We start from the raw sequence: 17,080 nt of genomic DNA, 5'->3' as shown, positions 1-17,080 counted from the left end.
TCCTAGAACTCTCTATGAGACTAGACTTGCCTTAAACCCTTCCTCCAGAGTGCTGTGATTAAAGTCCTGTGTTATCACACCTGACAGTGTTTTTAAAAAGGGATCATTTGATTGTAAGGCATATGCCTATAATCTTCAGCATTCTGGGCTCTTAGCCTAGACTACTCAGAAAGACAGCTCACAAAGATGAGGGTAGCCTTAGTTATGGTTTCTACTGCTGTAATAAAACGTCATGACCAGAAGTAACTTGGAGAGGACACTGTTTATTTCATATCACAACGCTTGGGTCACACTCCACCACTGAGGGAAGTCAGGGCAGGAACTGAAGCAGAAGCTGTGGAAGAATGCTGCTTACTGGCTGTTTCTTGTGGCTTGCTCAGTTTGCTTGCTTAGTCAACTCAGAGTTGGTACCATCTCCTGTGAGCTGGGAATTCTGGATAATAAATTACCTTAGGCTGAGAGATGGCTGCGGTTAAAAACACTGACTGCTCTACTAGAGGTTCAGTTCCCAGCACCCACGTGCCAGCTAACAGCCATCTGTATCTCCAGTTTCAGGGGAATCTCAAATTATCTTATGGCCTCCAGGCATCTGTGTAGGGAACACCTATTCACATAAAACAAAACAAACAACAACAAAAATTCTTGGGCTAGAGAGATGTCTCACCAGTTAAGAGCACATATTTCTTTTCCAAAAGGACCCAAATTCGATTCCTAGCACCTATGTCAGGCCACTTAAAATTACCTGTAACTCCAGCTCCAGAGATCCCCAACCTCTGACCTCCATAGGTACCCCAACACATGTGACATACACACATATATACTCATGATGAAAATTTAAATAATCTTTAAATAAATAAATCTCAAAAGAGTCTAGCACAGCCAAGTAACATAATGTCTGTAACCCCAGTACTTGAGAAAATGAAGCAGAAAGATCACAAGTTCCAGGGCTGTGTGCCCAATTGTCTCAGATTTAAGAGAAAAGAGGTGTGGGCCTGGAGTGGTGGTTCCGTGGGTAAGAACTCTGGCTGCTTTTCTAGAGGACCTAGGTTCTGGGTTTGGTTCCCAACACCCACAAGGTGACTAACAACCATCTTTAAGTAGTTCCAAGGGAGCCAATGTCTTCTGGCCTTGCAGTTACCAGGAATGTATGTGGTACACAGACATACATGCAGTCAAAATACCCATACATATAAATTTTTTTTAAATAATAATAAAATTTTAAGAGAGAGCCAAGGATATATAGCTCAGTGGTAAAAGACTCGCCCAACATGTGTGAGGCCCTGGGTTCAATTCCAGCACTGGAAAAAACAAAACAAATAAATGATCCAGATAGTATAAATCAGGCTTGCTCCTTCTTTCTCCTCCCTCCCGTCTCTCCCTCCTTCCTCCCTCCCCGCCCAACCCCCACTCCATCTCTCCTGCTAGGCCTCCTGTGTAAGCAGCCTCTGCCACTACATTACACTCAGAGCCCAGCCCAGAGCCTTTTCAGTTTTCATGTCAGGCTATGACAGTGTAGACCATGTTGGCCTTTGTCTCCTAAGTGCTGCAATTAAGGACCTGTGTACTATGTTCAGTATGAATATGTGACAAAGGTTAGTTAGAAATTATACCCTAATTATATTTAAGTATGTGTGTGTGTGTGTGTGTGTGTGTGTGTGTGTGTGTGTGTGTGTGTATAAACAGTACCTGTTCTTCCATTTCTACCATAGAGAATGATTGGGTTCTTACACAAAAATAAGCACTGGATTTAATCCCAGTACTGGGAAGGTGAGATAGATGAATCTATTTAAATTCAAGGTCAGGCATCAATACACAATGAGACCTTGTCTCAAAACAAACAAACAAACAAGCAAAAGCCTTTAATCCCAGCACTGGGGAGAAAGGCAAGTCTGGTCTACAGAGTGAGTTCTCAGACAGCCTAGACTATACAAAGAAACCCTAAGATTTGGCTGTAATTATCTACAGTGTTTACAGCAGTGCCTAGGACTGAAACTGAAATACACAAGTTGAAAGGCCTCTGGAAAAGGACACTCCATATTATTAAGAACAAGTTACTGGGGCCAGGTATATCTGGTATGTGCTTCAGACCTGGCCTTAAGAGTTGGTCAGCGTGGAACAATGAACAGGAATGGAAGAGTGTTGGCAGGGGCTGGTAGACAGCTGAGAGTCAGAGCCTCTTCTGGTCAGAGTAGATCATGTCCCAGCAGTCCCATAGCTAAGGTCTCTTCCATAATGGCTTTTTTTGTTTGTTTTGTTTTGCTGAGTGAACTTCTCCTAGGGAAACATGAGCTATGAGCTATTCACCCCAGATCAACAACCAAGGACTCTACCAAGGTTCAGCTTGTTACATGTCGGACATATTACAGAGCATGGGTGGGAGGTTACTCACAGGTGTGTGGGTGGTCCCCAGACAGCGACATTACCACAGAACACACCCCATCATGGATGCAACCCCACAGAAGCTGCATCACAGAGCTCCCTTTTAGTTCACCTTACACTTGCATATGCTCTAGCATCTCCCGGGATCACTTGCGCTTGTTGGGTGGACAGGAGAGAGTAATGTGCGGAATCTCAGGTAACGGTCCTGTGCTAAAGAATGTTGACAGCTCTATTACCGTAAGACCTAGCTGGCACCATATTGTTCTGTGTGTTTTATTACCACTGTTTCTGAGACACAGAAATCTCTGCTCCAAGATGGTAGTAGGATAACCATGTAATTCCGGAAGGAAAAGGCCCTAGCACCCCAGACCCCCATCTCCTGGCTATTAGATTTTTTACTCCCTCTTTTGCAAGATTCATTTAGCCTTGGAAAGGTGATACGTGTATTTTTTTTTAACATTGGACCACCTATGTCACTTAACCAGGCCTTATTTATTCTTAGCAGTGTAACCAGTTATGAGTGTTTGCACCTTACCAGCTCTCTACAACCAAGGCCAATTGTACTAATAAACTCTGATCCTAAACACAGACACATACAAGGTCATTTGATATGTCCATTCAACAAAGCAAAACAATCCTCCTGAGATGTGTGGCCTGCCCAGCCACAGGCAGGCTTCTATCTGACTTCCACTACCAGCAGCAAGGTGTGACTGATCTTCTGCAGCAAGCTACTGTTGTGCCCATGAGCAAGCCTACCTGGCAGTTTGATAGTGTAGCACTCGGCACGTGTAGGCCAGTAAGATCGTTGGTGGCAGTTCTTCCAGCAGCAAGGCCAGCCAGCATGGAATGAGTGTCCAGCTGAGTCCCAACTTGATTTCTCCACGTTCTGCAACCAAAGCCTGCAGTGTCATCAGCAGGACGATCCTACCATCCAGACAGACACATAACCAACAAGAGTGGCAACACTTTTATGATCTGGGGAGCCTCTATAACAAGCAGCTGTAGGGAGTTGACGCCCCAGCACTGGGGTTGTTTTGTTGACACCTTGTAGCTTTTGGCATGGTCCCGCTCCGCAGGATGCACTCTGTTAGCCTGGTTAGCTGCTGTTTTCACTGCTTTTCAGATGGCTTTCTAAATCTCTAAGGCACTCAAGGTTAGCATTGTACCACCCATGGGAAGAAACCCTTTTATAGAGTGTGGGCAGGACCTTGCAGGCCATCTAGCAAGTTCTAGTTTATCTCACGGGTCAGCTGCTTAAAAGAGGATACTAAAGAAAGCTGTGAGTGAGGTCCACCAGAGCATGAGAACAGTTCCATCACTTGTTTCAGTTGTATCCTCACACAAGCATGAAGTACGGTGGGGTGGATAGAAGGTACTACTTCATGGAGTGTTCTGTGGCCTCTTTATCCTTGGGTACTTTCCCGTGGTGCTGATACACATTTTTTAAAAAAGATTTACTTATGTGTATGAGTACACTGTAGCTGTACAGATGGTTGTAAGCCTTTGTGTGGTTGCTGGGAATTGAATTGAGAACCTCTGCTCGCTCCGGCCCAAAGATTTTATTTATTATAAATAAGTACACTGTTGCTGTCTTCAGACACACCAGAAGAGGGCCCCAGATCTCATTACGAATGGTTGTGAGCCACCATGTGGTTGCTGGGATTTGAACTCAGGACCTTTGGAAGAGCAGTCAGTGCTTTTAACTGCTTAGCCATCTCACCAGCCCCCTGATATTCACTCCTGATGAGCTAGCCTAAGCTACTCAGCACCATCAATGGGAGCGGAACTATTCTCATGTCTGACACTTGAGTTGACCCAGGCTCTGCCAGACTCAGAGTTTTGTAACAGTAAGCAGTTGCGTCTCCCTCTGCACTGAGCTGCTAAGTAAATCCCAGGTCAGGTGAATAGTTTCCTCCTCAACATACTTTCCTGCAGGGCGGAAGTGTGCACAGCTTCATGGTTTTCACCTGCACTGTTTTTATCATTTCATGCCTTCTATGAAGCTCACTAGGGGAGTATTTCTCTTTCTGTTATTTTCTTTCTGTAGGTTGACACAAATATTGTCACATTTGCCTTTAAATGACCTAAACAAACTCCTTTTATCTACTTTACCCTCCTTCATTTCCTCCTCAGTGTTACAGCACCATAAGGGCCCAATTTACATGTCATTTTAAGTCGTTCAGATCCAGCAAACTCTTCTACCATGTAGAGCACACCCAGCAAGAGGCTCAGCTAAGCAACCAAAGCGCAGTTCCCAGGATGCCTGCTGCATATATTTAAATGGAGAAAATAGCCCTTTGTCGCTCAGTAAACTGGGCACCACCTCTCTTCTTCAGCAGCTTCTGTCCCTTCTCTTTCAGACCCTGATTCATGGCGACCTCAGAAGCTAATAACCAAGTGTCCCTAATGGCATATATGAGCCAGGACATGAGGAACTGACTTTTTCCTACTGTCCCTAGAAGGGCCTGCTTACGTTACTCAGCTACTTCCACAGCATTCAGACTGGTCCCATGTACCCTGTGTTCCACAGCACACCAAGCTGTGAGTTCTTTCCCTTCCTTCTTACAAGTCTCTCCCACCACAAGCCATTCCAAGGCAGAGTGTTCCCCACTCTTGACTTGTTGTGTACCTCGTCTGTACTGTCATGGGCCTTGCCTGCCCGGGTATCTGAAGCATCTGAGAGGTACTTGTGATCTTTACCTTATTGTTTGCAGTCTTCGCTAGCTGTCTCTCCCTATGGGATTCAAGTTTCTAATCACAGAGACTATAACACAGCTCTGATTTGTGACCTCTTTCTCTTTTGCATCCCTCCCAGCAGCAGGAAGTAGAGAACCAGCAACTCTTAACTCGTCCCCTTTTATCTAATTTACCTGCTGAATTAGAGACTAACATGGAGCATGAGAACTACATGACCCTTTGCATTGTAATTCTTACTTTCCATAAGCAAGGTCTTGCTGGGCAGCCATCCTGGCTTCCATTGCATATTTTTATTAGCATAGTAGCTGTCACAAATGCTGTGGCAGCTTGCTGGTGTCTTGTCCATTTGTGCATCTCTCCAGGACTGCATTGTATTCTCTAGTCCTTCAACTGTCTTCAGGTCGAGCCCACTCATTACAGAGGAATGTCACTTGGTGAACATGGAGCAAGAAAACTACCCTGACTGAGCACTGCCTCCCATCTCTGTGGATACTCCACCCTCCAATATCTCAGCTTTAGTCATGTGTCTTACTACCCACGACAAGGCCCATGCAACTGCCACCATAGCAAGAAAGCACATATCTTATACTATAGGGGAACTCGATCACTCCTGATAGTCAGTCCTAAGATATTTTGGTCTTGGTTATGTTTGCGACACAAAGCAAAGACTGTACAATTGCTGTTCCCAAATTCATCGTGAATCTGCTGCTCCGCAGTAGGATGTCAGTTTGTTGTATGAACTTTTCCCAAGGAGACATGAACAAATGTCTGTTAACCAACTACAGACCAAAGGTAAGACTTTGGTTGTCAAACCAATGAGATTATTGAGGTTCCTTATAAAACTGCAGGTGACCTTCAAACAGCAGTACCTCCTCAAATCCCACTCCATCCCATAGATGATGCTTCATGGAGGCCTGCTTTTTAGTTACTGATGTACTCGAACAACTCCCAAAATCACTGCGGCTCAGTGGTGAGGCAGAAGAGAACAATGGCTAGAATCCCAGAGAAGGTCCTGCAAGTCTCCCCTTCTGCTAGATGGTTATGGTGACACGTGCCTTTAATCCCAGCACTTGGGAGACAGAGGCAGACTGTGAGTTACAGGTCAGGGCTGTACGGTGGGACCTTGTCTGAGAAGAACAAAGTCCCTTTACTGCTGCAAAGTAAAGGGACTTACTCGCTGTGCTGTTTGCTTCTAGTCACTGTGACTGTGAGACAGGTATTCTGCAGGGTGGCATGGGACACTGATGGTGTGCCCAGAGGAAAGCCTTACTACAGTACATCTAGTGGGACAGCTCTTTGAGGCTGCATATCTTCTTCACATCTCTGTTTCCCATCCAGGTTCAACTCCTTCCATCCAGAAACACACAAGCCAATGCACAGAGAGTGTGGCTTCATCCGCCTCAAGCCTGACACCAACAAAGTGGCCTTCGTCAGTGCCCAGAACACAGGTATGGTACCCTAACAGGTCAGTGTTACAGAGATCATCTCGGTGACTTTCAAGTGCATTTCTCCTCATGGTGTGTATTGTAGGGACAGTGAGGATATAGTTTTCCACACTTGAGCCTTCCTCCTAGCACCTTAGTTATGGTACTTTACCTGTACCAACACAGTACATGCCCAAAGGATAGGTCCTAACAAGAACAGGCCGACTGACCACATAGTCCTTGTCTGGAAGTCTGCAAGCTGATGCCTCAGAAATCACTCAACAGCCTTTGTGACCTTGACCATGCCCAGTCTCATTCCTGTTCAGAATTAGCCAGCTTGGAGTAGAGCTACCAACAGACACTGTCAGACATGGACTTATACAAAAGACAGAGGTCTGTCTGTCCCTGACTCCTTCCCCGGCACAGGGTAAAACTATACCTGAGGGTACTACTCCTAGCCCATTAAGAAGTCTAGTAGAAGAGCTGGGGTCCAAGCAGCTGCAGTCAGGGGGACTGGGGTCCAGGCAGCTGCAGTCAGGTGGACTGGGGTCCAGGCAGCTGCAGTCAGGGGGACTGGGGTCCAGGCAGCTGCAGTCAGGGGGACTGGGGTCCAGGCAGCTGTAGTCACAGAGACTGGGGTCCAGGCAGCTGCAGTCAGGGGGTCCAGACAGCTGCAGTAGGAGGACTAGGGTCCAGGCAGCTGCAGTAGGAGGACTAGGGTCCAGGCAGCTGCAGTAGGAGGACTGGGGTCCAGGCATCTCTACAGAGATTGCCCTCCATCAAGCATTTGCCCTTGTGCTCCTCCTCATTACTTAGAGGTGAGTGAGGCAGGGGTATTCCTTGATTCTATGAATTCCAGACCAGCCTAAGCAACATAATAAGACCCCTTCCCAAAAACAGGTATGGGTGTTGAGGAGACAGCTTAGTAGGCAAAGTGCTTACTATGCATGCATGAAAACCTGAGTCTGGATGCCCAGTATCCACATAACAGTGGATTATAGACTCAGGCGTAAGAAAGAAAAATACCCTACTCACCGTCAGCCTCTGATCCCACATGAGTGGAGAGAGAGAATGAGAATTCTGAGTCACTTTCTTGGTATCTGCAAGAATGGCTCATCTCCCTTCATGTGAGAAGAGAGAGACACTGTACCTGGATGGTCGCTAAGCTCAGGTTTCCCTTGACTGACTCACGGGCATCGGAATGGCTTGGGCATGGGAATGGCTTGGGAATCACACTAACTGCCTCTCCCTTGCAGGGATTGTGGAAGTGGAGGAGGGTGAAGTAAATGGGCAGGAGCTGTGTGTCTCATCCCATTCCGTCTCCAGGATCTCCTTTGCCAAGGAGCCCCATGTGGAGCAGGTGAGCCCAGCCTCCTCCCAGATGACCCCAGACTGTTTGCCTTCGGCAGTGGTACCACACCATCCAATAGACTTAGCACTCCTGCTGCTCCTCTGGTCTTTATCGCACACCCTCCCTGCTGTTAGTGCCTGTCCCCTGATCCCTGTAAGGTGCTATCTTCCCATCACAAATATCCCTTTATGTTTGTGCTTTATGCTTTTGTAAATATGCCCAAATTTATTAGACAGCTTTCTCCTAAGTTACTGAACCAGAGGGTAAGTGCACTTTTCAAGCATGATCCTGGTCAACTGCTAGCATTGCCTGCATCCCTGTGTCCTGCCTCAACCCCATTGCAGTTTTCAGTCCAGCTTGTGAATGGAAGGACATTTTCTACGCTATGGGTCATTTTCATTATTACCTTGTATATTAATACATTCTGTTTATGCTGGGTTTTCTCTAGGTTGAGATTCTGTTATTGATATAGAGGAGATTTTTTACATGCTGCGGCTGTTATCTGCGGTCTCTTCCCTGTGTGACTAGTGTGGCTCAAAGCAATGCCTTTGTTTATAATGCTGTCTGCCCCAGATGTTTCCTTTAATACATCTGGACTCAGGTTCCTACTTTAGAATTCGCTGTCTACTCCAAAATAATTAATAATAATAATATCATCTCATTTCCTTTTGGCTTTGTAGCTTTGCTTTTCTCTGTTAGACTTTAATCTGTCATACCTGCCTTTCCTGTGATTCAGGATGTTTGCCTGCTGAGTGACTTGTGGTCTTTTTTTTTTTTTTTTAAGATTTATTTATTTATATAAGTACACTATAGCTGTCTTCAGACACACCAGAAGAGGGCATCAGATGGTTGTGAGCCACCATACGGTTACTGGGAACTGAACTCAGAACCTCTGGAAGAGCAGTCAGTGCTCTTAACCACTGAGCCATCTCTCTAGCCTGACATGTGGTCTTTACGTGGTTTATAAGGTGCTGTGTATCTCTTAGATTATGCTTGTATGAACATAGTCTCTGGTTCTTTCCAACTGCTTATTCATTGTTAACCAGCAACACATCATTTAAGAACTTGTGCCTTGCTGTGTGCGGTTGCACACGCCTTTAATCCCAGCATTTGGGAGACAGAGGCAGGCGAATTTCTGAGTTCAAGGCCAGCCTAGTCTACAGAGTGAGTTCCAGGACAGCCAGGGCTACACAGAGAAACCCTGTCTCGAAAAAAAAAAAAGCCAAAGAACATATGCCTTTATATTCCATTATAGTATCTCTGTTCTGATTTTTAATATTTAGTATCTGCAGGAAGTTCTACTTACTCTTTTCTCCATCTTCCTCCCCTATGCTTAAGAGTTTCTTCCGTATGAACTTTTTTGTTTTACTTGTTTTTTGTGTTTATTTAGACAACACTGGCTGTCTTAGAACTTGCTATGTAAATCAAACTGGCCTTGAACTCTGACCCTCCTGCCTCCACCCCTGAGTCCTGTGGTCTGTGTGTATCAGCACACCCAGTGTTGGTAGCTTTTCAGTTGAATCTGTGAATTCCCAGTGAACTCAGTTTATACAACTGCTTTGTTCGGTGCTGTTGAGGATGCAGGAGATTTGGGAGTCAGTTTCCATCACAGCAGTGTGGAGCTCTGCTGTTGAGCACTGCTTAGGATGCTTGCAGCCCTGGGTTCTGTCTGCAGCACCACGGTCCATGAAGACTGCATTCAATACACAGCTTAAGCTGAACTCTGCTTACGCAGCGGCATTATCAGCACAGTTGTCTACCATGGTGACTTCAGCTCTCTCTCATGTATGTCGCACAGGCAAAAGCTCCAACTATGTGAGCACAGAGTATGTGCTTTATAGTTTTGGGCTGTGTACATAGAATTTTTTTCTACTTCCTCTTTTGATTGATTATTGATAATTAGTTTCTTGATATTGTTCATTTGAAACAAGGTCTCACTGTGTTTCTTGGGTTGGTCTAACATCTCTGACTTTACATAATCCTTCCTTCCTGTGCTGAGACTGTGGTTTTACCTCCATGCCAGCTAGACTTGGGACTTGAGTATGTTTATGGTAGACTGGAACATTTCTGTATTTTCGGACAGCTAGGGTCTTTGACATGAGACTGGATCCCATCAGTAGTTTTGTAGCTTCTGGAAAGAATCTGTATTTGCCCCTCTTTAGGCTAGCACTGCATCAAATCAGTGTCTCCAACACATGGGCCATGCTTGCTCTTAGGCTCTAACTGCTACTTGTCATGTTATAGTTAATCATTTTCCCGTGTCATTATTTGGTCATTTTGTGTCAGCATTATTTCCTTACAGATTGAAGTAAGAGCTTTTTCACCTTTTCTGTTCTTTTCTAAAGGGTGAGGCTCCTGGGGGTTATCTATAGACCTCTGACAAAGTGTCGGGGGCGCAGGCTATGGAAACAGGCCCAGGCACCAACAACGAGCTCTTCTTCCATGATCACTTATCTACCTTGTCTTCTACCCACTCCAGCTACAGATTCATGTTTTCATAGTGTTGGTTTTATCTGGCTTTTCAGAATGGTCTGCCATTCTGTCACCTGAACTCTAATGCTCTGTGTGTGTGTGTGTGTGTGTGTGTGTGTGTGTGTGTGTGTGTGTGTGAGAGAGAGAGAGAGAGAGAGAGATACCTTCTTTTCTTGATCATGCTTGTCAAAGGGTCTCTGTCCGCAGAGGTTTTATTTTTTGGCTGGAGAACTAGCTTTTGGGTTTTACTGATTAAATAGGAATGCCTCTCCTTCAGAGGTGCAGGAGGCAGAGATGATGGCATTGGTCATCTGGGATGTGTGCTTTGTGCTCTATTACTACTGCCCCACCCCCACTGTCTCAGTATCGTCTGGCAATGACCCAGTGAACCAGAGCTGGAAGCATAGACTGGGGTTTGAGCTTTCATCTTGAGCTAACAGGCAAAACCTCAAACATAAGGAAGCACAGAACTGGAAGCCAGGCAGTGATGGCAAGGAGAGGGTCAGGCCCATCTGTCCTACCAGGTCTGTTCGTGAAGGTAAAGGGAAATGACCCTATTGTTAGGATGTCTGGGGAATTTCCTGGGGCCTCTTTGTAGCCAAATCCGTACTCAGTATTTATAACATTTGCTTAGTTTTTGTGTACATAGCTCTGATCCAGCACCACACTCCACTAGTTGTCCAGAGCTTATGTTGGGGACTGGATGGCCTCGGTGGTAAAGAGCACATTCTGCACTGCCAAGGACTCGTTCAGTTCCCAGCTTATAACCCTGACTCCAGAAGTCTGATCTCACCTCTGGCACCCATGGAAACCTACACTCACATGTATACTCACCCACATGCAGACACATAATTGTAATAAAAAATAAAGTTCACGTTGCACACTGAAAAACAGTATCTAGGTTTTACCCTGAGCTGCTCTGGACTTTACAGAGCTTCGTGGTCTGCACTCTGTCCAGCCTAGAACTGCTCCTGGGGACCCCTCCCCAGTGGCACCTGGAGCGCCTGTTACACATGCCACCTTTGCCTCGGTCCCTTTGTTTTCTTTTGTCTTTTTTTTTTTAAGATTTATTTATTTTATGTATATGAGTATACTGTAGCTGACTTCAGACACACCAGAAGAGGACATCAGATCCCATTGCAGATGGTTGTGAGCCACCGTGTGGTTGCTGGGAATTGAACTCAGGACCTCTGGAAGAGCAGACAGTGCTCTTAACCTCTGAGCCACCTCTCCAGCCCAGTCTCTGTTTTCTGATCTCTGCCTTTTTTCTCATCACTTGGTCTTTTGCTGTTTCCCAGGAGTCTTCACAGTTATTTTCCAACTGCTACATTGTATTTTTAATTTTGTTGTTACAGTGTTTCATGTCTTCTTCCTCTCCTGAACGCTTTCTTAGGATATTATTCATTTCATTCCTGGATATACCAGGGTTTTGTGTGTTTCATTTTTTGAGAATTCTGTTCAGTTCATGAGGTCCCACTTATTACTAATGTCTATGCTATCAGAGTCCTGTTTGGAAAGTGCTTTCCTTTGCCAGTGAGTTAAGGCAAATTCTGGTGGGGGCATTTTGTCAGGTGAGGGCTGACCCCTTCCCAAGTGACTCTAGCTTTTGTCAAGTTGACAGAAACTAACCAAGGCTGCAACATTCTATACTTGTCCTTGATTTAGTAGAGATGTTTTGCATTTCTCTCCATTTAGAATGATGTCAGCTGTGTGCTGACTGCTCTGCCTTTATATTGTTGAGATCCCTTTATAGTGTTTGTATCTCTGCAGGGGGACTTTGTGTCCAGACTTTTATCGTGAAGGGATGTTGGAATTTGTTTGTTTGTTTGTTTGTTTGTTTGTTTGTTTTGGATGTTGGGTTTTTGTTAAGCCTTTTCTGTATCTAATTAGATAATGTTTATGGTTTCTGTCTTTTAGTATATTTACTTGTGGATTTACATATATTGAACTATCCTTGTGTCTCTGGGATGAATCTAAATTGATCATGGCAGATAATGTTTTTTTATGTATTCTTGAATTCAGTCTGCAAGTGTTTTTGTTGAGAATTTTTACAGCTATGTCCATAAGGAACATTGGTCTATAACTTTGTTGTTGCTGCTGCTGTTGTTATGGAGTCTTTATGTGGTTTTAGTGTCACTAGGTGGTGTTATAAAAAGATGTTAGAAATGTTCTATTTTGCAGACTAATTTGCAGGGTTGTTGTTGTTGTTCTGGGGTTTTTGGGGGGTTTTTTGTTTGTCTGTTTGCTTGTTTGGTGTGCGTTCTTCTTTAAGGGTCTGGTTCGCTTATGTGCAGAATCCACTGGGCCCTGAGCTTTTCATTTGTGAGAGATTTTTAGTCACTCTTCTCTCTCAGTGGCTCTGTTTAAATTGCTTGTTTCATCTTGATGTATCCTTAGTAGGTCCATGTGTCATTTGTTCTCCATTTCTTTGAGGCTTCCCAATGTGATGAGGTACACGTTTCCTAAACGTCTGCCTGCACGGTTGCCTGCATTTCCTCCGGTCAGTTACAGCAGCTTCTAACTTTATTAATTTGGTTTCTCTTTTTGCTTAACTTGGCTAAAGGTTTGTTGATCTTATTGATTCTCCCCACCACCCCCCAAAAAACCCACCTCTTCTTTTCATTGATCCTTTGCATTGTTTGTTTCTCTTTCATATTCCAGCCACATGTTTATTTTTCCCATCTAATCATTCTGGATATGATTTCTAGCTAGCTCCAATTTTTTGGTATAGGCAGTTAGTGCCATGAACTTTCTTCTTAGAACTGCCTTCATTTTAGTATGTTGTATTTTATTTTATTTTCTTCACTCTAAAACCAGTTTAATTTCCTTCTTGATTTCTGCCTTGACCCTGTCTTCCTTCAGTAGTAAGTGTTTAGCTTCCATGAAGTTTTGTATGTTCTGCAGTTCAGTTGTTGCTGATAACCAGTTTTAATCCATGGTAGTCAGATAGGATGCAGAATAGATCAGTTTTCCTATATTTGTTAAAACTTGCTTTGTGTCCAAATATGTGGCTGATTTTAGAAAAATTTCCATAGGCTGCTGAGAAGGAAGTGTGTTCTTTAATGTTTGAGAGAAATGTCCTGCAGGTAGGTATCTGTAAAGCCTGTTTGATTGATATTATTTAACTCCAGTATTTCTTTGTTTTGTTTTTGTCTGGATGGCCTCTCTGTTGGTGAGTATAGGGTTTTCACATCAGTATCATTGAGTGAGAATCAAAATGATTTTTAGTGGGAATAGTATTTCTTTTATAAACTGGGTGTTTTTGTGTTTGATGAATAAAATATTAGAATTGTAAGTAATATCCTCTTAGTAGATTTTCCTCTAATGAATATGTAGTGACCGTCCCTATCTCTCCTGATTAGTTCTAGCTCACATACTAAAATGGATATATAGCTGCATGCGTCTTGGTTCCATTTGCTTGGAGTTCGTTTTGCATCCTTTTACTTAAGAATGTCCGTCCTTGATGGTGAGGTGTGATATTGGAAGCATCAAAAAGGTAGATCTTGTTTTCTGATGCAGTCTGTTAGCCTGTGTCTCTTCACGGGGAAAGTGAGACCATCGAGAGAGGTATTGGTGCTAGAGGGATGGCTCAGTGATTAAAAGTTCTTGTCACTCTTGCATGGGAGCTGGGTTTGATTCCCAGCATCCATGTGATGGCTCACAACCATCTATAACTTTAGTTCCAGTTGACTCAGGCCATCTTGTCATTCACAGACACAGAGCACGCACATGGAACACAGACATACATGCAAGCAAACTATCATACGTATAAAATAAAAGAAGGAAATCTAAAAGAAAATGAGAGTTTTTGAGCAGTATTTATTAATTCCTAACATGTTGCTGCTATTATTGTCTGTTTTGTTTTTCTTTAAAGACTTCTTTTGGTATCTGTTCTAAGATTATGTATTCCTTGTGTCTTATTGAATGTGGCTAGTTAATCTTACTTTTAGACCTAAGTTTTCCTTTCAGGGTCTTCTGTAGATCTAGTTTGGTGGACAGAAACATCTTAAACTTGTTTTTATCACCGGGTAGTGATGGCGCACACCTTTAATCCCAGCACTCGGGAGGTAGAGGCAGAGGCAGGCAGATTTCTGAGTTCGAGGACAGCCTGGTCTACAAAGTGAGTTCCAGGACAGCCAAGGCTATACAGAGAAACCCTGTCTCGAAAAACCAAAAAAAAAAAAAAAAACTTGTTTTTATCTTGGGGTATTTTCCTTCTATTGTGATAATGGTTTTTTGCTAAGTATAGTAGTCTGGGCTTGTCTCTGTGGTCTTTCAGAATTGACAGCATATTCATCTAGGCCCTTATGTCCTTCGAACTCTCTACTGAAAAGCCAGTGGCCCCACATTTATATGTGACTTGGTCTTTTTCTCTTGCAGTTTTAATATCCTTTCTTTGTTCTGTGCACTTAATGTTTGATTATGTGTAGTGTGAGTTTCTTTTCTGCTCCTGATTATTTTGTGTTCTATATGCCTCTTGCAGCCTCTTTCCTTGGGAAACTTTCATACAAGGTTTTGCTAAGCATATTACCGATGCCTTTGATCTAGGTTTCTACTCTGTCCTTTAGACCTGCTATTTGTAGGTTTGGTCTTTTCATGGTGTCCCAGATTTTTGAATGTTCCGTGCCTGAGTTTTTTAGATCTAACATTTTCTTTTACCTTGTCTTCCAGATGTGAAATTCTCTCTTCCACTTGGTTTGATGGGGGGGTGGGGAGGAGGGGGAGGCAGTTGATCTGAGCATTTTTGTTTGATTTCCTGAGTTCTCCATCAAGAGTTTTATTCTTTAGTGATTCCATTTCTTTGTAAATTCTATTTTCCTATCTTGAATTGTTTTCATTAATTTATTCCACTGTTTACTTGTGGCTTTGGTCTTCATTGAGACATGTATTCATAGCTTTTTCTAGGGTCCTTGAATATATGCATAGTTGCTCTTTGAAGTCCTCTCTTGCGCTTCAGCTACATTGCTTTTCTCATGAAAGCCTGCAGTAGGGTGCTGATTCCTGGAGACATGTGTATCTTGGTTGTTAATGTTTGTATTTGAGGATGTGACCTGTTACCTGAGCATGCAGAGTCAGGACATCTGTGGGTATCTGTTCACTCCTCTGCTGGGTGTGTGTTAGGTCTCTGTTGGGTTGTGGATCCCTGGATGAGTTTCAGGGACCAGTGGCTGGCTGAAGTTGTGTTTTTAGCTTTAGACACAGAAAGCAGCCCCAGATACGTGGGAAGGGTGATGGGTGAGTGTCAAGGAAGGTGACTGACCCTGGTGGAGGCTAAGTACTGTTCCTGTGTGTGTGTGTGTGTGTGTGTGTGTGTGTGTGTGTGTGTGAGACAAAGTCTTGTGTGTCTCAGGCTGGCTATGAACTCAGGATACTCTTTTTTTTTTTTTTTAAAGATTTATTTATTATATGTAAGTACACTGTAGCTGTCTTCAGACACTCCAGAAGAGGGAGCCAGATCTCGTTACGGATGGTTGTGAGCCACCATGTGGTTGCTGGGATTTGAACTCTGGACCTTCGGAAGAGCAGTCGGGTGCTCTTACCCACTGAGCCATCTCACCAGCCCAGGATACTCTTGTTTAACCTCCTCGTGGATTATAGTTGGCGCCACCACATCCAGGTTATTTACTGCTGCGGATCTAACCCACGGCTTCATGCCTGCAAGCAAGCACTCTACCAACTGAACTACATCCTCAAATCCCTGACTAGAATCTTGCTTTGTCTGTCTGTTTTTAAATGTATTCAGAGATAGATAGGGCTGGACAGATGGCTCAGCGGTTAAGAGCACTGGCTATTCTTCCAGAGGTCCTGAGTTCATTTCCCAGCAACCACATAGTGGCTCACAACCCTCTCTAATGGGATCTGATGCCCTCTTCTTGTGTGCATGAAGACAGAACACTCATGTACATTAAATAAATGAATGAATTTATGTAGGTAGGTAAGTAGGTAGGTAGGTAGATAGATAGATAGATAGATAGATAGATAGATAGATAGATAGATAGATAGATAGATAGATAGATAGGGTGTGTGTATGTGTGCTCCTCTGTTAGAGCAGTAAGCACTCTTAACCACTCTGGGACCATCTCTCCAGCCCCCTTAACCAGACTTGAAATAACTGACATTTTTATCTTTTTTTCTCAGGAAAAGGGTTTGGGGGTCCACGTAATGAGTGTGGCAAAAGCAGCCAGTGGTTCAGAAGCACTGAAGTGATAGGCCCTTAGAGAGCTCCTCAGACATTCATTTATCATATGATCACACTGTGTTCACAAGCATTCTATACACAAGGGCATGACTCAAGAGTTTACTCATATTCTTGTGAAAAGACCCATATAATAGACCCGTGCTCCCCAAGTGCTGACCCAGTGTCCTCTAAAACATTTGCTATAGTGTAGGGCTCAGATGAAAGTGGGAGGTTATAGGCAGCAGAATGCCAGCATATGTTAACAGATACCAATCAATAGGTGAGTTCTTGAAAGCTGAGCACACACCTGCCCGTATCCACCTGCTGCTTGGGAGAAGTGGCTGAGGAGCCTATAACCACAGCCTTGATCATGGTGTGTCCCATGGTGTTACACCCAGAGTCGTAACCTTGGTGGGGTATTCCCTACTCACAGGCCTGTGACCAGTAATTAACACAGGCGGATGCTCCAGTGTTTATTCAGTATTTTTGTTTTTTCCAAATAAACCCCAGGCTAGCTTGGAGCCAGGCTGACCTAGAATTTGAGACAGTTCTCTTGTCCAGGCCTGCAGAGTGCTAGGA

At 44.0% G+C, this 17,080-nt stretch overlaps 1 protein-coding gene across 2 annotated transcripts in view; it reads left to right on the top strand.

Annotated features, from left to right (window-relative positions):
- Thap4 (THAP domain containing 4) overlaps nt 1-17,080 on the top strand; it is a 49,549-nt gene that overhangs the window by 32,119 nt on the left and 350 nt on the right. For both annotated transcript variants that reach the window (XM_021160212.3, XM_021160222.3), the window contains 2 exons: nt 6,415-6,524; nt 7,757-7,860. In XM_021160212.3, coding sequence (XP_021015871.1) covers nt 6,415-6,524; nt 7,757-7,860 — 214 coding nt within the window. The remainder of the gene's footprint in view (nt 1-6,414; nt 6,525-7,756; nt 7,861-17,080) is intronic.

The sequence above is a fragment of the Mus caroli genome, unplaced genomic scaffold (assembly GCF_978045245.1).
Source record: "Mus caroli unplaced genomic scaffold, Mus_caroli_1 scaffold_1, whole genome shotgun sequence".
Classification (NCBI taxonomy): Eukaryota; Metazoa; Chordata; class Mammalia; order Rodentia; family Muridae; genus Mus; species Mus caroli.
The sequence above is the reverse complement of the archived record's forward strand: the minus strand, read 5'-3'. Positions and strand labels throughout refer to the sequence as shown.